Here is a 22,568-nt window from a genome sequence, read left to right on the forward strand (position 1 = left end):
TAATTAACCCAGATAAGCCGACTATAAGCTAAGAATGAAGTGTCTGACATTGAAAGATCTCGGCATAGTAACTAAGCGAGATTCGAATGAGAACTTTCACCGGTAAGATTCCTCTAAGAGCAAAAATTCTAATACATGAATGTTTCAATATGGCGGTCTGTTTCCCGCGCTCCCCTGCCCCCGCGCTCCCCGCTCCTCCCTCGCGCAGACGGTCCCGGTTACCTGCGCGCGCACACATACACAACGCACACACACGCGCGCACCCGGGACGCGGCACACGCGCATCTAATGCCCATCACAATTTCAAAGAAGAAAGGAACAAATGATACATTTTATATTTCCTGACAATTAAGTAATTTAATGTTTCCAATAAGAATTAAATCAGAATATTGCTTATAAACGACACACGCATTCTAAAGTCAAACGGAAGAGAATGATTGTACACACACTTTGCTCGTATCTATCTTCATCTCAGGAAAAACTTATTTCATACAGCTGTTTTATAGATCTAATTTTGTACAAACTTGTCAATGCATCAAAATGTTTAAAATTCCGAGACAATGGTAGTCATAATTAAAAAAATAAATAAAATGGAGTATCATTTAATCTTTATCAACAACAATATTAGAAAAACATAACAAAAATTATTGCAATGCGGGATCTTGTAGTTGAAGCAGTATTTTAAATCCCTTATTAAACTTAGATACGAGAAATAAAGTAGGAATTCTCACATACGTCTATATGACCGCATCCAGAGAAGCAAGAAAGTATAAATAAAACATAACCGTGGCGCTGGGCTCGGGCGCAGGGACGTTGCCCGCGGGCGCTTGTGTGCGTGCCCAGCCCGTGTGCGTGTACTGTACGTGTGCGGCCTATGTGTGCATGACGCCTAAGTACACTGCACACAGAGATCGTGGCCGCTAGTTACACAGATGCGTTTTGTTTCTAATAAGAGTTCTTAATGAATAATATCTGAATTTTTGATAAAAAAAAGTTAACTTGGAACCTTTTTGGAAGGTCTTAGTAAATAGATTACTATTAGACAGAGCCTACAAAACTTATACCTTTTATATCTTCAATAACCAGAATATGAGATGACGGGGATACGTTTATTGCATAGCATTACGCTACGGTGTAACAGTCGGTCATCTAAACCACGTTGAGTTTGAGTTAGTAGCGGCGGGTTCAGCGTCTATCCCGCGCCGCCCGCGCCGACCAGCGCTGTTCCTATGTAAATATCGTACGTCAGCGACCGGCACCCCCCCTCGCACCCCTTTCGTCATTATTACAAAACAATTCCTAGACGTCAACATTAACCCTTAGCTTGCAACACATCGATATTAAAAGATCCAAAGCTTGTTTTATCAAACAAGTTATTTGCAGATTTAGTAGAGTGATGTGTTTAAAAATACATTTACAGCACCATCTATTGTTTTTGTATGATACCAAATTATTAGAAATAAATCCATCTAGCATCTTACTTTAGCACTCGTTTAAAATTGTAGATGTTACTTAAAATTTCGGAATAAACATAAACAGCTTATATCATTATAATCATGCGTGATAAGTTTTATAAGTTCAAGTGAGTTTAATAGTGTAATAGTCTATGAGTTAAAACTTGCGCTCCACACAGCCGCTGGTACCACATTGTATTGTAACCGAGCCGACCAATTATTCTGCAAAATGTTTCTCTACCACTTGTGTATTGCTTTCAAATTGCTAAAGGTTAAATTCTTTAACTTTGTACACATGCCTACAGTATTTACAGCCTTTAGACTTTCGGCCGATTATTGAAACGAATTTTAAACACACACAACGTAAGCGGTTGTTGAAGTATTAAATTTCAACGGAATAAAACTCAAGTTACGAAATTCGGAAACGCATTTCACGAAGTTCTCGAACTAAAAACACTATCGAATGGTTAAAATGGTTAAACGTAGATAGGAAACCGCCCATAAGTGTCGTTTCAGTATTTGGCCGTTAGTTCTCTAATGTGCTGAACAAATGTCCTGATCCAATTAAAGGTAAAGGTTTATGTACAGTTAAGTTATGATTAAGTAATTGTTTGTTTATACAAATGAAAAATGATATCGAGATGTTTTTGTTAATGTAATATTTATAAACGAAGATTTTAGAGCGGGCGCACACTTCTGACTAAACTATGGCACAACTGTTGTTGCGATTGTCGATTGTTCCGCAGCCTTCAACTGTTTGGTTGCTCAACTAAACGAGTAGAGTACGCACCTCCATATAATAACTAAAGAATCGCAAGACTAATTAGTTGTGCGATAGTTTAGTTTTCAGTCAGTCCTGTGCTACTTATTTCAAACAATATTGTTTATTTGTTTTTCAAATTGATTATTAATTAATCTAAATATAGCTGTAATGATATGCCAGGGATCCCTCACATGGTAACATGTTCCCGCGGGAGATTTTCTCACGCGTTTGCTCAGCAATTAGACGTGCAGGCTGGATACGAGAGGAGGCTCGCAAAAAAACTGAAGCAATAACTTCTAATAGCATGCGACTGGTTCTAACACAACCGGACTCCGTGTGGACTGTTAAGGAGATTACACACCGTCCATGGGGGGCAGGCTGATCAAGGGGGGATAGTAGATTTTTTTTATTCCACAAACAATGCTTTAATATATAAGTTAAAAAGACATTTTTGAGTTATCTTCCACTCTTCTTTTGAATTACTTTATTTTATAATTTTCTGTACAATTTCCTGTTCTATAAATAAAGAGACAAAAAATTCACAAATTTATTTATAAGCAATAATAGGTCTATTATTAATTATTGAATAAAATAAAACAAACTCCAAAACATTGTAAATTTAGTTTTGCTTAACGTCCTTTCGAATCCCAATACATATTCATCTTTAGTGTGCATGACACCTAGTTCTTTGTAATCAGGGATGTTTGATTCTGCAACTATTAATGCATGCGCACATACACGTCGAGCGGCCGGCAGGGGGCGCTGCTCGTCTTAGTAATCAAATATTAACGATGTATGAGAAACTTGTATATTTACGTTATTTAGATTCCACTTGTTCAGTTCAAATTGTCTAATAATTCGTCAATAATTTAAGAAATTAGTAGTTGATCAAGTAACAATAACCTTAGCAATAAAATGGCATTTTAAATTTAAACACCGGTTTTCATTTGCGGTGTGCAGTCAAGAAAATAAACATATTAATGCCATCTCTGTCGTTCTCTTTACAAATAATTGAGATGACTATATGTTGTAGTACATGTTTCTGCAATGGAAACTGAACCTATGGTTATAATAACCTAAACATGTAGAACAAAAAACTGTCGCCGGCGGCCATGTTGCATCGAATGCTCGGGAACGTATCCGATGCGTTCAATAAATTGACATGCTCCATATATGGTCTCTTGTTACCATTCGTCTTGAACGCAGTCGATGTCATAGAATTTATTTGCAGTGCGAATTAAATAAGATAATAAATAAATCGCTCGTAATATATTTCATCAGAACAGATCATTCTGAAGCTTATATATGATGTTTTTGTAATTTTTAATGTAAATTCAATATAAAGAAGCTTACTAAAGATCGGTTGACGTTTCTATATTAATTTTGTGAATTATAAAGAGCTGGTTATCTCTTTTTGTGATGTAATAATAATTTGTAGGTAACAATCTCTAACTTTTAAAAGTCCAATCTACGCACACTTCATCTATGACCGGTCGTGCGTTAGACGCGGCGTAAATTACATCTAAAAAGTGCAAAGGACAAAAAGTACTTAGGACTGTGTGTGTGCTGGCATTTTATAGCCATTTGTATACTTTTAGAACTTGTTATTTATTGTTAAATAATAGCCTTTCGTGAAATAATTCTTATATTAAAGGTTATGACAGTGTTTTGTTTCGTAATGGAACACAATATAGTCTAATAAAAAAAAAATTAAAACCTAGTTTATAAGAGAGAACCAAAGATTCTAGCCATGCAAAATCTTCTGTTAGTAAATAATTTGCTGACAAAAGCTTAAGACAATGTTTAGAGTTCTTTAAAGGTTAGATTGCAGGTTTGTGCAGAATTAAAAATGCTGGCGTTGGTATTTTGACACCGGGTTGACGAAGGGAAGCATCCTCAGGCATGCAGGATGTCAAAGAGGATGACAATGGTTAAGCATCTTGATGCTTCACGTCACCTGTGACGTGTTTGCGTTAGAAATATAAAGATATCGAAAAAATTATGATAAATGAATTATGAATTCAAATCAGGCCTTGTACATTCTTGAAAATAATAAAAATGCCAATAATAAAGCGGTGTGTTTGTCCAAAGCAAGAGCATTGCTATTTAGCCATGCCTCTAATGTTCCCTGTGGAAGGCGGGCTCGAAGGAATGTCGTCCTGAACTGCGTTTTTGCGCTTTTCACCACAGCTATTGACCACCGACTGGCTCAAACACATTATGTTAAAAGTACAATATACTTTCAAACGATTTACAATCTTAAGAACTTCGAACAAGATTGTTTTTTCAGCGTCTTCTGTTGGCATATGCGATGGAATGCGGCAATATTAGGGTGCCTTTGGTGCACTGATGGAGTCCTAAGTTCTTACGACAGTATCAGGTAGATATATACCTAATACAATTTTGACTTATTCCACGCATGCCGCTCGACTTGCTGAATTTAAGATAGGCTTTTTCTTATTTTATTTAAAACTAACTTTTGCCAGCGACTAAAAAAAATAATTCGTAGCACATGTTCTATCAGACTTTGTTCTTCATCTATGTCTTTCAGTGAGTTTCGTAAAGTAATTTTGGAGAAACGTATGGTAAGAAACATAAATATCCATCTAAAGAATTAGGTAGTAAGATTTTCAGTAATAAATTAACTAAGTGACACTAAATTTGTGTTTTTCATTAGTTAAACTTAGTTTTAAGACATGTTTTGGCTACCAATAAATATCTTACTTCTTACTAATATTATAAATGCGAAAATTTAGATACATGGATGGATGTTTGTTAGAGTTTGTAGCCTAAATGACTCAATGGATCTCGATAAAATTTGTCATAAATGTAGAGCATATTCTGGAAGAACACACAGGCTATTTACTTTGCTAGTTTTTTTTTTAATTCTACGCGGACTTGATAGTGAGCGAAGGCTATTTTGATACATTTAATTTAAAAAGCGAAAGAACAAAAACTTTCATCCTACGTGCTTTACAAATTCAAGTTAACTTTATATTTGTACATCATTATCATATTTTAAATTAAAACTTCTAATAAAATATTACCATTTATAATGAGTTGTAAAACAGGACAGCGTGAGAAACCGCCCTACGACATCCTACGCGGCTACGGTTAAACAACTTTATGACTTTTATTCCACACTAGCTGTTGCCCGCGACTTCGTCCACGCAATGTTAAGATAAAAAAGTAGCCTATAATATGTCAGCTACCCTTTAGTAAAAGTCCGCTCAAAATCGGCCCAGTCGTTTCGGAGATAATTCGGAACAAACGCGACAGACAATTTTTTTTTCAATGCGATTTTCGTTATCTGAAATATTTGTTTGAATATTACAAACAGACAATCCAATTTTATTACATTTATAGATAGACGTAAAATCATATCTGTTTACTTATTAGCCACAGACGTTACGCTCTACCAATACTTTAGTGATGGTCTGCATTTATTCAAGACTTCTAAAGAACATCTATACTCTAATTATGTTAAAAGGGTTTAAAACGCACTGTAACGTATAGACATAGTCCCATTCTTTTGTAAACAGGGGCTGTTTCCAATAAATGACATAATAGGTTATAGATTCTGGAGCAATTTGTGTCAGCTGTTATATACCAGAATATTCTAAAATACATCTTTTCAAGTACTTTTTTAGATATCTTAGTACATAAATTACCTACATTTATATACTATATTAATGAGAAAGTTTTAATTACGTAATTCGTACATCCCTAAGGACGGGTTGGCGGTGTCCTTGGGGAGAAATGCCGATGGTGTGAGGAGGGAGGAGGGGGAGGCAGGCGGCGGCGAAAGTGCGCGGCACTGACCACTGCAACTGGCCACTGCCGGCCCTATACGTTGAGGATACACCGCGACTAAAAAATAATAATAAAAATAAGTAATTTAAGTAAAACCAGAATTTTCGTTATTGTTAAGCTTCAGTTTAAGCCAGTATAATAAGTTGTAATCTTAAAAGTTCAATTACATACTTAAATATTTACTAATAATTGTTAGTAAATAAAAAAAAAATTGTTCACTAATAATGACAAGGAAATTGTAAATTCCTCATTTACAAATGTTATATTTTATGAATAGAAAATAAAAATATTAAATCCTTGTTAATCACTTTTTCTTTAATCCCGCTGTGCTCACAACCTAAAGGGCCGGTTTTGATTCATCGTTACATCAAATGACGTCCAAAACTGCCTCACTAAACACGAAAATACTTATATCACGTATCACAATTTGTTCCTATAAATTATCTACATCGATTGTCAATTGTCAGCATTCAAAATATAGGCAATTTTCAAATCTTTCTTTGGTATATCGAAGCGATGGAAAAACCTTAACCCATGCTAGTAACCTCGAGAGATGACATAGATAATTATATCAGTAAATAGATATTCGGAGGGGATTCTACATTAATACATGTGGGGTTGTGGCTCGATCAATTAAAAATAAATTTGTAATTTATTGCTATTTTTAATATTTACACCTTTTTCCAAAACACATCTTCTTACATCGTCGTTTCTCTTTTTTCTCTGACTTTTTAAACCAAGGACAAAATATAAAATTCGAAATCAATTAAAAAGAAAACATATTAAAAAGAAACATATTTAACCTCCTTATAACCTCCTTATCCTACATACATGTGTTCTACAATTTACATTTTCTAGAAGCTTCAAATGTTTATATATGACAATATGTAGAGATATCAAAGAATACAAATTCATGAATTGTAGAGCCAATAGCCGAATACTTTAAAGTCGTTGCCAGTATATTCTAGACGTTTGAACTTATGTTCCAACAATTTGTAACATAAGTTACAGTACATAACACATGAATAACGAAGTTTTTCATGTTTTAATAGTCGTCTAATAGTTTCTGGGAAACATTCCAGTTCCCTGCGCATAAACTGAGCCGGCTAAGTCCAGTCAACACAAACCTATTGACATTTACGCGTATGGATATACAAGGCATAAAAGTTGTTACTGGAAACTGTTAATAAAAATAAATTAAGTAAAAGTTTTGGTAGGAAAGAATTACAAGTGACGAGAACTTTAGTTAACAGTAAAGGTACATTGGCAGAGTTGAGCCTAGAAAGAGATGGATGGGTTGCATGAAAGGTGAATCAAGAAGGGAGTGATGATTGAGATGACGGATGATAGATTAACCAAGAGAATATTCGTCGATATGACAGGACTAGAATGAGATAATTAGGATTCTTGTAGTCAAGGTTTCATATGTACAAAGGCAAAGCAAATTCACTATTAAAATTATCCACCAATTATAAAAAACAGTAGGAAGATTTCTTCGAGAAATGTAAAATGCCGTCTACACCTGTTTCAAGTTTTTGTATCAAACAAATTCGTCTGATCGGTAAATAGCCGGCATCCGAATCGAGTCGAATTTTCGTTCGCTCGCAGTCGCTTTGCGATGCACTTATTTCTAACTTTTTCTCTCGAGCCCGGCGACTCGATCGGCCAGCGAAATGCGATTAGGAACCGGTTTCGAACTGCACGAGGTGCATTGCACTCCTCCCAAGCTTAGGTACAGCGCCCTCCGCGTTACCTCACAACTCCCCTACACAATCCCTCCTAAACAACATTTACGTTACCACAACGTCGAGACTAGTGTACGTCACTTAGGTACAATCAGCGTCATTTGTAAAGATAAAGGTTTGTAAAAGTAACTATCGCGTATTTTACAATATAAAACATTTAACATTGCTCTAATTTTTATTAAAACAATAACACCTTTGTCTTTTATTGGAAAATAAATTTGTAGTTTATGTTATTTACTTGATGTAAGGTAATTTTTCTATAAAACGGTCACCGGGGACGTAGCCGAGTGTACACGAACGCGGCGAGGCAAGTTTGCCGGTTAGTTTTTCAAGGAGCAACGCTAACGTGGTCGGGGGCCGGGAATGCGACTCGCTAAGGGGCGGGGGGGGGGCGATAAAATAAGTGGGATTCATTGACATCGGTCACGCGGTTCAGATATGTTGCTTAGACTGGATTAGGCGAGGCTGGATGCTGCGCCTAGGTTCAGGTTCACGCAACCTGTTGCTAGCTTTATAATGAAGTGATTACTACGCTTTGATGTACTAGGGAAATGTACTACAGTAGGTTTTAATGATAATAATTGGTTTATTTCGGATATAAATTCAATAACAACTATAAAATTAGTGTTAAATAGCTTTTGCCCGCGATTCCGTCCGCATGGAATTAAGAAAAACAAAAACAAGTAGCCTATGTGTTCTTCCAGACTATCTTCTACATCTACACCAAATTTCATCGAAATCCGGTCAGCCGTTTAGGCTACAAACTCAAACAAACATCCATCCATCTAAACTTTCGCATTTATAATATTAGTATGATTAAGCAAGTTAATAGGCAGATGTATAATTACTTATATGACCGTTATATCACACAATTAACTCCTACATTTAACAACAAGACCCCCATGCCCGCGTTGTCTCGTTATATCAACAATTCTAAGATAAACAACTGCTAGCGACTACTGCAGCAGTGTAAGTCGTATGCCAGTATAGGAGCATCATGATAGCTATTTATTGTACAGAGTATTAGTAAGACAGAGACTGCGTTATTGAATTAAGAAATTAGTTACTCTGATATTTTTTATGCAGGGTGCGTATCAATCTATTTCTATCAAATTAATAAATGGAATTTTGTATTCCATCCGATCTTATGTTACGTCATTTAGAATTTTTGTAATAATCCCATGTAAAAATTGTTATATGAGCCAACCAATATTTTTAAAGGCTAAATCAGTTTAATCTATATATGTAATAAAATTGTAGCGTCTGTTTGTTATATCAAAAGAAAAATTCCAGATTTGACGTATTTGCGTTGCTAATAACGAAAATTGCATTTGAAAATTCTTTGTGTGTCTGTCTGTCCGTAATCCGCGTTTGTTACGGGTAAACTCCGAAACAGCTACACTGATTTTGATCGGACTTTCACTTAAGGTTAGCGGACATAGACAGGCAACTTATAATCTAATTCTTTATCTTAACATTGCGTGGACGAAGTCGAGGGCAACAGCTATTTTAAACTTAAATGTTCTTAATTGATTTACTAATACAGGTTTTTAACAACTTTTCACAGTTTTTTTATATTTTATTTATTAACGAGCTGTTGCCCGCGACTTCGGCCGCGTGGTATTAGAAAAAATATGAACTACATAAATAACAAAAAGCTACGTATCCCTCGGGAAGAGGACACCTCGGGGATTAAGCTTATCCCATGTATACTCTAGACTTTGTTTTACATCTGTGCCAAATTTCAATAAGATATGTTGAACCGTTGCAGAATGATCGAGTAAACATTAAAAAACTAAATTAATGAATCCCACGGGAACCGTAACTTATCCCGGGATAAAAAGTAGCCTATGTGTTCTTCCAGATCCGTTCAACCGTTTAGGCTACAAACGCTAACAAACATCCATCCATCCATCCATCCATCCATCTAAACTTTCGCACTTATAATATTAAGTAAGATTAAACTGTCTAAGTTTTAATTACACTACATATAAGAGCAGGTTAATTAAATACCGTCAAACATTGATCACAAAATACCAACGGATAAGCACTCAGTAGACGTATCGACATCAATTAGTTATTTTTAGCTTTTTTTCAATAATTTACTAGATGAAAATTACCTCGCCGATGAATTACATCGAGTAAAATTATTTACAAAGTCCTTGTCTCCGCGCTGGAGCATTAACATGTATCCCCTACCTGCTACTTACGGCTACAATTTTCTATAATATTCCTACAATGTAACAAGAAGTACATGACTTTTATTATACAGTAGTTAGTAGCAATAGTTATTAGAGTTCTCTAGCGTTTTACGATTATTTTTCAAAATATTGCTATCTCTTACAATAAATTAACTAGCGATTTATCACAATCTTTATTGATTAAAACTAAGAAACCGAAAAATATTAGTATGCTTTGAAGACTCTAATTTCTACTTGAATGTAAAAAATGTCGCTGGTTATTCAAAGGTTAAAAAGGAACTAAGGCCACACATGTAGAGCTATTAAAAGTTCAAGTTGTCGTAATATTCAACAATCTTCAATAGGTAATGGTATACAGAATAAAAATCGCTACCAATCTACGATCTTCAGCTAAACCGATCTACAAAACTCCGCATCTATACGGCCGCCATTTTTTTAAATATTCCTATCCACTATATCAAATCTACAACAAAGTATCTAAAGGTAAATTACTTATGTGTTGAAAAATAAATTGAATCCTTTTAGTGATATTTATATTTATGTCGTTAAATGAGTGACTCCATCAAACACGCGGTGAGTTGACAGGAGAGAAAAAACATGGCGCGGGTTCGTTACACCACGATTCTAGCCTTATTTGTAAATATTCGCTAGAGGGCTAGCGAGAGCTAGGCTGACTAGGTAACGCCCTAGCGTTCTTCGCTAGGCGAAAAACTTATTGTAGGTGTTTAAAAGAAGTTAAGAAGTTAGCTTTGTGTTATTACGTCAGCTAAGAAGAAATAGCTAAATGCTGACGATGAGTTAAATCTTCTATTCTCCAGTTTACCTAAGAATAGTTATTGCCACGCGAAACCAAAAATATAGTATGTAGTATGTCAGACTTTGTTTTACACCTGTGCCTAATTTCATTGAGAGTTATTTTGTAAATTCGTAATATCTAATGTCCATGCATACATACTGTTGAGAACGAACCATTAAACTATTATAGTTTTCTGCAAAGAAAAGACATCAACGCTAAATAATCTTACTTCTTACTAATATTATAAATGCGAAAGTTTAGATGGATGGATGGATGTTTGTTAGCGTTTGTAGCCTAAACGGCTGAACGGATGTCCATGAAATTTGGCACAAGTTTAGAGCATAGTCTGGAAGAACACATAGGCTACTTTTTGTCCCGGGAATAGTTACGGTTCCCGTGGTATTCATTAATTTAGTTTCTTAATGTTTACTCGATCATTCTGCAACGGTTCAACATATCTTATTGAAATTTGGCACAGATATAAAACAAAGTCTGGAGTACACACGGGATAAACTTCATCCCCGAGAAATGTCCGGTTCCCGAGGGATACGTAACTTTTTGTAATTTATATAGTTTGTATGTATTCTAATATCACGCGGACAAAGTCGCGGGCAACAGCTCGTTTAATATAATTCTATATTTTCTAATAATGAATTAATTCTTCTGAAATGTGTAGTTTTGTATAAACTAAGCTTATATAAGGAGCTTAGAGTTGTGCAGCTTTGGTTGAAACACCAAGTTATATGAACTATTTTTGCACATCTGGTTGCAGCGAACCTACGACAACTAGTCAGCGAGGGTTACTTCTAGATTTTAGATTCATAACATATCTTAAGTAATGAAAAAACTAGTAAACTGTACTTTTAAATTATCAGAATTTTACAAACATTTAAACGTTCTTTGAGTCTTTTTTCATCGTTTGTGACTTATTAAATGTTTCTTTATAGGTTGGTGGTTGCAGAAAATCGGGTATTTTTCAATCTTTTTCCACAAATATCTGTTGTAAATTGTTTATAAATGTACAGAACCATTGCTTAATAAGCGTTAGATGTGTTATGTTTTGCTCAGAGCAACCGGTTGTAACGAATCGTGTGATAATTATAAGACTGGACTGGACCCTGCCCTCCGCGGTACGCTTATGTAATAACTAGTCTACACTAGGACCTGTAGCCGCGGGTCTAAAGTAGTTTTGTCTTGAGAAATTCAAAAGAATAGATCTAGATAGCCTGTTGGGTGCTCCGATTTGTTTATCGTTTTGTAGAGATCATTTATAGGAATAGTTACATTTTTTTTTTCATATTACAATGTTATATTTATCCCTTTATGCTGCGTTATGTCTTATTATCAAGAGTTTAATCCAATGCTCCGCAAAAAATAATGGATACTGTTGCTATATTTTTTTCGCAGGCGCTACACATTCGTGCGTAAAATAAAGTATTAAAATAAAACAAACAAATGGTTTTAAATTGTTTATTACATCAAATGCGTCGCATTATTATTTTTTTTATTTTAATTTTAAAACAATAAATAAATTGGTGTGATACAATATTTCTTTGTATGCTAACTATTTAACTATATAATGTTAGTTAATTAATCCTTTATGAAGTTTCGATATAAACATTTTCTTTTAAAAGAAATTTACTATTTTTAACTAATATTTCAAATGCTACAAGAGATATGTGTAGTTCTTTAGAAGATAAACGATATTTATTTCAGGTTTTAAAATCGTGTCTTTATATTGTAGGGCAATAAAAAAAACTTGTTTAAAATACGTTAAAAATGTAAACTCAAAACAGTCCCTTCAAATTAACTTGGTGTTCCGTTCGCTCGTTTCCCCCTTTCTCAAATAATAAAGAAAATGCTTATATCAAAAGTACTAAGGGAATCTCTCTTGAATAGTTAACTGAGTCTTTAGGTATGCCGTAACACCATTTATGTCCATATTGATTTTATATCCACTGTCTACGTCAAGTAATAAGCTAAATAAAGAATGAAAGAGGCTTTATAAAAATAAAATCTGAAGAAACAATGTCTTTGGCTGCTGTACAGGTAATGAACCGTTGTCTTGTACTTCGCAGGTGAAAAACAGTGCAAATGAACTCATGTTTTTTATTGCATTACGAATACAACTGAATTGTTTTAAATAAAATTTCAATAGCTGCAATCGAATGCAGAACCGCGGTAAAAAATTCAAAATTAGTTCGCAATACAAAAACGCATTTGCTTTTTTTTTCAAAATAGCACCAATACACAAATATCAGCACAACGTCTGTCGACGCTTCCAACACTTTTTTTTTTAAATAACTCAATTTTACAACTAGCAACACTAAATTTTACGCTGCAAAATAACGAGGTAATAAAGAATTATTGTTTTATATTATAAACGATTAGCATAGACAGAATTTGCACCCTATTTTTCTGATCACACATACCTACAACATTAAAAAATATACAATACTTTTATGTAAATAGATATGTATAAGTAAAATAATTATTCACTATGGTAACACTTCTACGGAATTACAGAATATTAAATAAGTCTTCGCTGATTTCTATTGCGTAACTGGTATTCATATATTTTGTTCGGTTAAAAAGATTTTATTTTACAAGTAAAGCATGGAAAGCAGAATACGTTGATATTGTATACCGACGAATTAAAATAAATATTCTTATAAAATTACACAAACAGAATCATATCAACAATTAATATAAAATATTAACGAACGTTAAAATTTACAAAAACTACAACTTAAATAAACGCAATTATAGCCCACTACAATATAAACGTACCTAAATTTATTTGGTCTCAGTTAAAAATGTCTTAACAAAATATAATAAAGTTAACAATATTCAAAGTCGGAGTTGAGATTCATTTCGTGATTCTTATCACGATTCAGCACAAATTACGAAATGACAGTTTTGACAGGTTAATAAGTGTTGCCATGTTCTGTACTTGTGCACAGATAAGAAGTTCCTTTAAATATTATTGTGATATTTGTATATTAAACAACTTACAATAAAATATGATTTATCACCAAATATTCCAAGGGAAGTATTTTATAAGTGATTTTGATATGATAAGTAATGCAAACACAACCGAGAAAGTTTTTCGTTATGTTGGTTTTAGGCAAAGGTATGTCTGCCATAGAGCCACATTAAGGAGAGAACACTCGTAGACTGCGCAGAAGTGTTGCCAGCACGTTAGCCAGGCATTCCGCCCTCAGCGCCAGTTGACCCTCGAGAGTGGAGCTGGTCTCCTGGCCCTGGCCCTGGCTTTTGGCGTTGTGCTCATGGATGATCTGTGCCATCTCCGCGCCGGCCAGATCCTTGAACGCGGCTGTGACGTCATGTACTCGAAGCACCAGGTTCCTTGTTTGTAAAGGTGATGACGTATGTCTACCTAGAGCCTGAAAATAACAATGTCTTTTACTACTCAAATGCTACTCCTTAAGTACTACTTATTGAAGCAAATGTAGTAACAAGCGATAAGGTAAGAAATATAAAATTACCTGTGCCAGGTCGGCGAGGCGGCGCAGCGGGGCGAGGCAGTCCGCGAGCGCCTGCGCTGCGCCCGCGCCGCCGCCCAGCGCGCCCACCAGCGTGCGCGACGTTCCCACCAGCGACACTGCACACATTGTCAGCTCACTGCGGGCGCGCTGCAACCAAACACAATATTTGTATTGACGTTCGTAAGATCTTAATAAATGTCATAAGTAGAGGAATTACCTGGAACTTGACTTCGTCGATGTCTTCACCGCCTCCGTGTGAATGCTGGTGCGAACACTTTTGTGCAGCCTGATGCAGCCGCTGCAGCAGACCGTCCACTGCCGCCTCCGTTTTACACAGCAGGTTCTCGAGGGACACGTGCCCGTTGTTGCCGGCGGGGAACTCGGGGAACTTCACGCTGGGAGGCGAAGGAGGTGTCGGGATGTCGTCCACTATGTCCTCCTTAAACCTCACATGGTTCTGTGTCTTGGGCGTGGGGCTGGCGGTGTCTAGACGAAACGATTTCCTTTCAGACAGGGGCGGACTGAACACCTTATGCTCGCTTCCCGGCGCACCGTTCAGTATATCCGGCCGGTTGCTGAACCGACGGTTCATTTGCGGCGAGCATAGTGATAGAGCGGTCGACATTTCTTTGTTTTTCAGTATAGTGCTTTTAGTTTCAGAGTTGGACCTAACATGGCGACTCTGCAACGTCAAGGAACTGTAATTCTGCGACGATCTGATAGTCGACTCGTCATCTGTCAGTCTGCTCTCAGTCTCGAGGTTGCGGTAGGTGCTTAAGTTCCGATGGAAGTGAGGAGAACCGATGCTAGCGAGGCGCTGCTCCGGGTTGCGGACCGGAGATAGTTTCTGCGAAGTTTTCATTCTTAAAACTTCAATACTCGGCACCGGGGGCAGGGGTGGTTTCTTTGGGGGTAATAGAAGGGGCGGCGGAGGTGCAAGGACTTTGTTGTCTATTCTAGGGGGTACCTGAGGAGGGTGCTGGATGTGTTGCTCATTTATATCACACACAACTTTGTAGTTTAACTTCCTGTTGTTCAACGTGCTGAACTGATGGTTAGGTATTTCTACGGCGCTCAGTTCATTGTTGGAGCAGGTGAAGGAGTTGGAGCGGGGCCGCGGGGCGGGGGTCGGGGCGGTCTTGGGCGGTCGTTCGGGGGCTTTTTTAAGTTCGGTACTTTTTCTTCTAGGCGGAGGTCTAATTTCGCAAACATCGGGCATCGTGTCGGAGTTCTCTACGTGGCCGTCTACTTTGTCGGCCTCCTCGGAGCTGTCGTCGTTTTTGCTCTTATCTTTGCTACAACATGAAAACATACCTTTTCTTTCTACGGTGGGATATTCAATGATATGTGCGACGCCATTGGCCTGCTTCTCTCCTATAATACTTTTTCGTTTACCTTTTGGTGAATCGGTTTTAGCTAAGTTTTGTGTTTTACTTTTATCCTTCAACAAAAGGCTGTTCCTCGCTTCACTGAGTGTTTTCGCCGCAAACATGTTTCGTATTTCGCTGACACTCAAAGTTCCTCTTACCACGTCTCCGTTACTTGGTTTCACATCGTTTGTTGGAACCTGATCAGTTTTGTCATGCGAGCCCTGAGTTTGATTAACGTAAGTGCTTTCTCTATCTAGAGTCGAGGAGTTGGAGGCGGGCGGCGGCGGGATGATGTAGGACATTATTTCTTCAGGTGTCAGTTCAATAGCGGGTGTGATTTTCACCGTTGGTGGCTGAACGGTGACGTTTGCAATAAATTCTTCCAATTCGTTCTTCGGGGCAGTCTCGTCTGCACTCTCCTTATCATCGGCAAAGGATGGTGGAACGACAGGTAAAATCTGGGGCACTTGCGTGGCGCTGTCCAGTTCATCGGGGGTCTGAGGTGGAGGGATCAAAGTTAAATCTATAAGCTCTGCGTCGTTGTCCACCAGACTCTCCTGGTAGTAAAATGGAAACTCGGCTCCCGCTGAGTCTTCTTTACTACTTTTCTCTCGTAGTTGTTTCAGATACTCTTTTAAGTTCGGTTCTTTGTTATCTAGAGTGGCGTCCGGGCTATGCAGACCGAAGCTGGTTCTTACCGCTTTATTAACCGGCTTGTTCAAATGCTTGCGTATAGGACTATTGGTTGGCGTGTAAAGGGAATCATTATCGCTTTCAGACTGACTGACGTCATTATTTAGCGCTAGTAAAGCATCCGTGAGGCCACAATTGTTTAATATAGCGCTAAGTCCTTGAGATTGTCTTGTTGTTAAATCATTAGAAACATCTTTTTCGGGTTCCGCAACGGTCAAGCCGCTTAATCCTTGATTTATCGTCTCGGTCAAAAGTAATAAGGAATCGCTGTGTTTCAGTATTCCGGGGGCGTCGTCCGCCGTCGACATTCTGCTTGCATTGGATTCTGTGTCACTCTCCGGCTGGTCCACACAAGTCTCCCGACCACCTATCTCGTCACTGAGGACGCCGTCGTTGTAGCCGTTCTCATGGAAATCGTCAGAATTCTCAGTTAAATACTGCTCGGAGTTTTCAACGAGCTTCTGCATTTCTTCAACTCGTCGGAGAACTTCTTCGTTCTTGGCTTCTACCAAGCGTGGGTTGTTGACTGCATTCTCAAGGAGCTCCAGGGACAGGACACTTTGAAGATCGAAGCCCATGCCATCCTCGAGGTAGCAGGCGTCGTTTGGATCGAATAATCTGAAGTCCTCGTTTCTCCTGCATTTCTCGAAGTGTACATCGTGGCCGAGGAGACCGGCCTTGGAGTCGTAGCCTATTAGCGGGCTGGAGGTGTTGCTGTGGTTCCTGTTGGCGATGCTGGTGTTCATGTTGGTGTCCAAGTTGGTCTTGGAGGTCTCCGGCGTGGCGTGGTACGGCGGCGGCATGCTGAATATCGCGAAATGTTTTCTGGCGACCTCCGCGGTGCTGTCGTGGTGCAGGTAGCTCCATTTCGCTGGCACAACCTTGTGCTGTGACAGGTATGGTGGTGCTGGAATGTAATCAAATTGACGTTAATTCTTACTAAATTATACAATTGTTATTGAAATCTGTATTAATTTCCCTTCTTACCAATATCTTCAGTGATAGGCTCCCTTTCTAGTTCTACATTAAGCTCTTTGCCTGTAGCAAGACGGTAATATCTGAAATTAAAACAAAATAGGCGTCAAATCGCAACAAAATACCTAAACCATCAATTAAATATGTAATCAAAAATCAGTGTAGTTACCCGGCTATGACGAGCGGCATCTCAGCGGCGTCACGCTCGTCCATGAGCAATGCGAGCACGCGGTCGCGTCGCAGGAACACGGCCACGTCGGCCACGCCACCGCCCCCGCCCCCGCCTCCGCCCTCGCGGCGCACGCGCACACACTCTACCTCCTCCAGCGAAGCTATCGACTGCGGCTACAACACAAACAAACAACATGATGATTATACAACATCGCAGACCTGAAATCTGAAGCGGGATTTCTGTTTGTTTATGCGGATCTTTCCTACCACTGCGTTATTGTTGCCGAGGATCTGACTGAGGCCGAAGCGCGGGGAGACAAGCAGCACGCGCTCGGGGCGCGCGCAGCTGAAGCACTTGGCGCCGTAGCTTGGCAATCCCCCCACTATGTCCAGATAATGCAGCTTGGCCTGTAACCATGGTGATAACAGTGAAAATGTTGTATGATGAACTAAGCCGCGTGTCTGCTGTAGTACCGTACCTGCAGCTGTGTGAGCTGTCGCTGAGGGCCGGTCATGTGTGCGTTGAGTTTGAGCGCATGCGCCAGCAGCCGCCGCAGCTCGCGTCGCCGCATGCCCTCCAGCAGACCCGCCGGTACGAAACGCTCCAGACCGAACTCGCGTCTGCGAGAGATGCACATTCCTTACTCTCCACATTGTAATATTACAGGAAGAGAAGCAAGTGATATAGAAAAAGGGGTGAGATTATACTTTACACTCTACACCATGTACTTTAATTCACTTGATAGAAAATGACATAAAAAGAGAGATCTTTGTAGTTATAGATCTTTAAGACGACTCACTCGACAGTCTTGACGGTGAGCTTGGCCGGGGAGAGGTTGTTGGCCAGGGCATGCTGGTGCACGTGCAGCGCGGCGAGGCGCAGCGCCACTTCGGGCTGCAGCTCGGGCGCGAACCTCTCCTGCAGTACGTCGTTGCAGCACTGCACGTAGAGGTAGTCGAGCGCAGCCAGGTCACGGCGCGCCAGCTCGCCCGCGGAGCTCGGCACGAACACCACGCGGTACAGGCACCGCATTTTGTGCGAGCCCGGCCGCGCTGCGATCTGAACAGTAAAATGACCTCAACACAATTCACCGACTTTGTATAATATGACCCTACTACGACTTAAAACCAACTGTAACTAATAACGTATCACAATAAATAAATGTCATTGTTGATTTGGGATGCAAAAACAGTGATGTCATATTGATTTGTTAGAGCACATCACTGAATATTATGACATCATTTTAATGACGTGACGTCAACCGTTGTCGACTATCAAAGGACTACCGCTTTTTTGTAGAATAGTGTTTAAATATAATAATAATTTCATATCAGCGGACTGGTTTGCCTATAATTGTGTAACTGACCCTCGCCAAGGATTCCTTAGGATCAAGCAGCGTCAGCTTGTTCCTCCGGAGACTCTTAACATGCTCTACAACGAGGCTGAAGTGTTCCGTCGCGGTGATGCACAGCTTATCCTTGAGGCTGGCCACCACGTCTGCGACCGTTGTCGTCGCGTCGTACTTGAACGACTTTGTTTGCCCGTTCTCCAGAAACACCTTTAGAACGTTCGCCATCGGAGGTAGACAGAGATCGCCCAGAGAGAATGCCGATGGCTGAAAAATATAAAATCTGATGTCAACTTTTGATATTATGAGAATTATTTTCGCATAATAGTGGTACTGTAAACACTGGGCACCAAATATTAGCAGCATCTATTGCATATTGAATTGTTTAAATACAGCTTGTATTGGATCTCTCACCGGATACATGGGCGCGCCGTTGAGTTGTACCGAATCAGCAAATCTGACTCTAGGTGGCTTGGCCCTGAGCCGGGCGCGCTTGGCGGCGGACAGCAGGGCGGAGCGGCGCGCTGCGCTGCCGGTGCGCGCCGGCTGACAGACACGCAGCGTGACGCGCTCCGAGCACGCCCGCACTGCGGAGATGACGTGCTCGCGCGCCGCCAGACGCACGTCCTCGCCGTTCACGCATAGGATCTGATCGCCGGGCTCCAACTGGAACATCAATAATGAAACTAGAATGAATGATAGAAGATATCATAAATCCGTTTAACCAGGCCAGGCAAGAATTCGGATTCGTCAGATCAGTCAAGTGTCCTTATAAAAACTTTCAATTAGATTCTTAGATTTTTTGTATTAATAATTTCCCGTTTAACTAGCGGTCATTAGTTGATATCCCTTTACTTTTTCTGTGCTTACAAGTTTCGTAATAACAACAAAGAAAAAATAATAGTGCTTGCCTTGCCGACACTGGGCGAGTTGTCGGTGACGAAACGCACAAGGACGGGCTTCTCCGAACCGGCGACGAAGCCGAAGCCAAGGTCCGGGTCCCGCTGCAGCACGACATCTCGCGGCGCGGGCGGAGACTCGCACCCGCATCCTTCAGGTGCAACGTACGTCGTCGTTTTGTTCACATGACTGGAATAGCGAACAGTTTACACTTATAACTGATAGATGTCGCTGTACGAGGATTTTTATGTATGTCGACAAGATAAGTAATAATACGCTAGATTAGCTTGAGCTTTTTAGAACTTTGTTTCCACTGCGAGAACATTGAATTGTCGACTTACTGATCGGTCAATTTAACAATCAGAAAGGCAAACTAGTTTCAACTCAAAAGGGAGATGAAAAGGAGTAAGTGTAACATCTTACTTGATGTAGTAAGGCTTGCCCCTGCTGTCGAGGGCCTGTTCCCAACCGTAGGGTAGGTCCTCGCCCTCCGCTGGCTCCTCAGCCTCCGCTCGGGCGCCACACGCAGCGCTCGCCCCGCTTGGCCAGCTCTCCGCGGGCGGCAACCAGCTCGCCGTACGCGTTATGTGACTGTAATAGAAAGAGATATTATAAATAAAATGACACTAAGACCTGCAACAACTTATGACAACCTCCTAACGTATCCATCCTTTAGTAAATTATGTAGATATGTAAAATAATATTTCACGTTATACAGGAGTATCGAAATGTAGAGAGCTGAACAAACAGTAGCGCAGTTTAAACTGTCTGCTTCGTATCCGATACCCGCCGCTCGCCACCGCCGCCCTCTGCCGCCGTGTTGACCAAACTCTTCAATATTTCACGAACATTTTCACATATTTGATAAATATAAAACATGTTCATACGTAAAAGGACATGTAAGTAAATACAAATAACATGTGACGTGAAAATACTAACTGAATTTAAGGTACTCATGACCCATTTTAAGATTCATTTCCACCTAAACACATTTATAAAATAAAAGTGTTTTTTTTTCGGTATTTCCCTAATGTTATCGCTACATGTTAAAACGATTTTAGGAGAACAATGTCTTTTTTAATAAAAACAAAAACCTAACATCAACATTTGCTAAAGATGATGCGATTAAAATTGCCAAAGTCGGCGTGTTGTTAAAGCTCCAAAATTTCCATAACAACGTACACACGGCTCCAAATCCGCGCACATCTAAGTGCGTCGTTATCATGTAAAGCGACCGCTCCACAGCACCACGGCCCCGCGGCCCTTCAGCACCACGGCCCCGCGGCCCTTCAGCCCCACGGCCCCACAGCACACAACCCCACAGCCCCTCCGCCCCACGGCCCAACGGCTGACACAACAAGACATAAACCAACCCCCGGCGACCGCTCAACGTGACGCGAGTATTAAATACGTTCCAACCTCGCGGACATATTTTTTCCGGCACGTTTTATATGTCTGGTGCTTTTATCGCATACGTCGTAAGCTTTTTAAGGTTCCGGCTGCCGAGTACCTAACCCTCTGGCCGCCTACAGCAATAAAATGATTGGGCCTTTTAAAATAATTTGGACTAAAAGGGTTAAGCTGAAGGATTTGAACATATGTTATCAGTCCGGTAAATTGTTTTTCACAATTATACCGTGTTATATATTTGTTAGGTTAAAAATGTCGTGTTACAAAAAGCTTAGTGTACAATTTGTTAATACAAATTTCAGGATAAAAATTATAATGTTCAATTTAATAAATTGTGTGAACTAACCGAGAGGAACGTAAGTTACTTTTGAACAAAAATTTTCCCGCAAAGCTTTACACATTTAAGTAAAAACTTAACGATTAAGTAGGAAGTAAGTACGCTCGTAGCAACTTCCATTTTTGCAGATTAACATGTATTAAGTTGAAAGCTTGTGGAGTATTTTTTTACATTTATTTTTTACGTTTGACGAGGATATAAATTACTACACAAGTCGCATGTCAGTTTGTATTTTAGAAAAGTACAATTAAAAAACATAATAAATGTAATTAATAGCTCCATTTTGATGAAGGCAACAAAATTAAATAGGTTTATGAATTAACAAATTCAATACAAGAAATACAATAATCATTTTAACACTTCTAACAAAGTTCTCATTAGAAATTCTTCTTATAAACTACTAGTTTTTGCTCGCGACTTCGCCCGCGTGACATTAAAAAATAATAAAAAATGTAGCCCATGTTTCTCACAGTTGTTACCTTTCTAACAGTGAAAGAATTTTTAAAATCGGCCCAGTAGTTTTTAAGATATATCAATACATACAAAAATACAAATCATTCCTCTTTATAATATTAGTATAGATCCTCTTGTTCGCGCGCGGCACTCGTTAAAGCAAGATCACTTACGTTACCCTCCGTTTTATTAAACCGCTTAAGCTGTTATAACCGAAATCAAAATAGTGTTCTCCGTGAAATTCAGTGAACAGTGTAACACTCTTCAATTTATAAGTTTAATTTTTCAAATCAGTGCAGAAATTTTTGACTTACTAAGGAATACATTTAATAAAATATTGCGTCGGTACGAACAAGAAATGCATTCAGAGCGCGCACTCATCGCTTGCAACGCGCGATGAGTCATCGCCGCCGTTGAAATCGAACGCTGGGGTCGAAGCGGCCTAAAAGTGTACAACATTGAGGGATAATAAATAAATAAAATAAAATAATAATAATAGTAATTTAAAAAAAAAAAATAAATAAATAAATAAATAAATAAAAAAAAAAAATGTCCGAAAAAGAACTATCTACTAGAACAGCGTCTCTCCGAGGCACTGCAAAGACTAAGTCAAAAAAGACCTCCTCTTC

General features: G+C 39.0%; 2 protein-coding genes across 2 annotated transcripts in view; one reads left to right on the forward strand and one right to left on the reverse strand.

Moving 5' to 3' along the window:
• The first annotated feature begins 85 nt into the window (after positions 1-85).
• The window catches only part of LOC106104000, a 57,358-nt gene continuing 34,875 nt past the window's right edge, over positions 86-22,568 (forward strand). Inside the window, exon 1 of the mRNA XM_013283929.1 lies at positions 86-102. The gene's annotated coding sequence lies outside the window, so the exon portion shown is untranslated. The remainder of the gene's footprint in view (positions 103-22,568) is intronic.
• The window catches only part of LOC106103999, a 96,524-nt gene continuing 87,788 nt past the window's right edge, over positions 13,833-22,568 (reverse strand). The window contains exons 3-14 of the mRNA XM_013283928.1: positions 20,163-20,330; positions 19,751-19,928; positions 19,254-19,505; positions 18,858-19,106; positions 18,291-18,550; positions 17,970-18,111; positions 17,758-17,898; positions 17,489-17,664; positions 17,332-17,402; positions 14,499-17,251; positions 14,282-14,428; positions 13,833-14,179 (exon numbers count right to left, since the gene is read on the reverse strand). Coding sequence (XP_013139382.1) covers positions 13,928-14,179; positions 14,282-14,428; positions 14,499-17,251; positions 17,332-17,402; positions 17,489-17,664; positions 17,758-17,898; positions 17,970-18,111; positions 18,291-18,550; positions 18,858-19,106; positions 19,254-19,505; positions 19,751-19,928; positions 20,163-20,330 — 4,789 coding nt within the window. The 3' untranslated portion in view covers positions 13,833-13,927. The remainder of the gene's footprint in view (positions 14,180-14,281; positions 14,429-14,498; positions 17,252-17,331; positions 17,403-17,488; positions 17,665-17,757; positions 17,899-17,969; positions 18,112-18,290; positions 18,551-18,857; positions 19,107-19,253; positions 19,506-19,750; positions 19,929-20,162; positions 20,331-22,568) is intronic.

The sequence above is a fragment of the Papilio polytes genome, unplaced genomic scaffold (assembly GCF_000836215.1).
Source record: "Papilio polytes unplaced genomic scaffold, Ppol_1.0 DF823692.1, whole genome shotgun sequence".
Lineage (NCBI taxonomy): Eukaryota > Metazoa > Arthropoda > Insecta > Lepidoptera > Papilionidae > Papilio > Papilio polytes.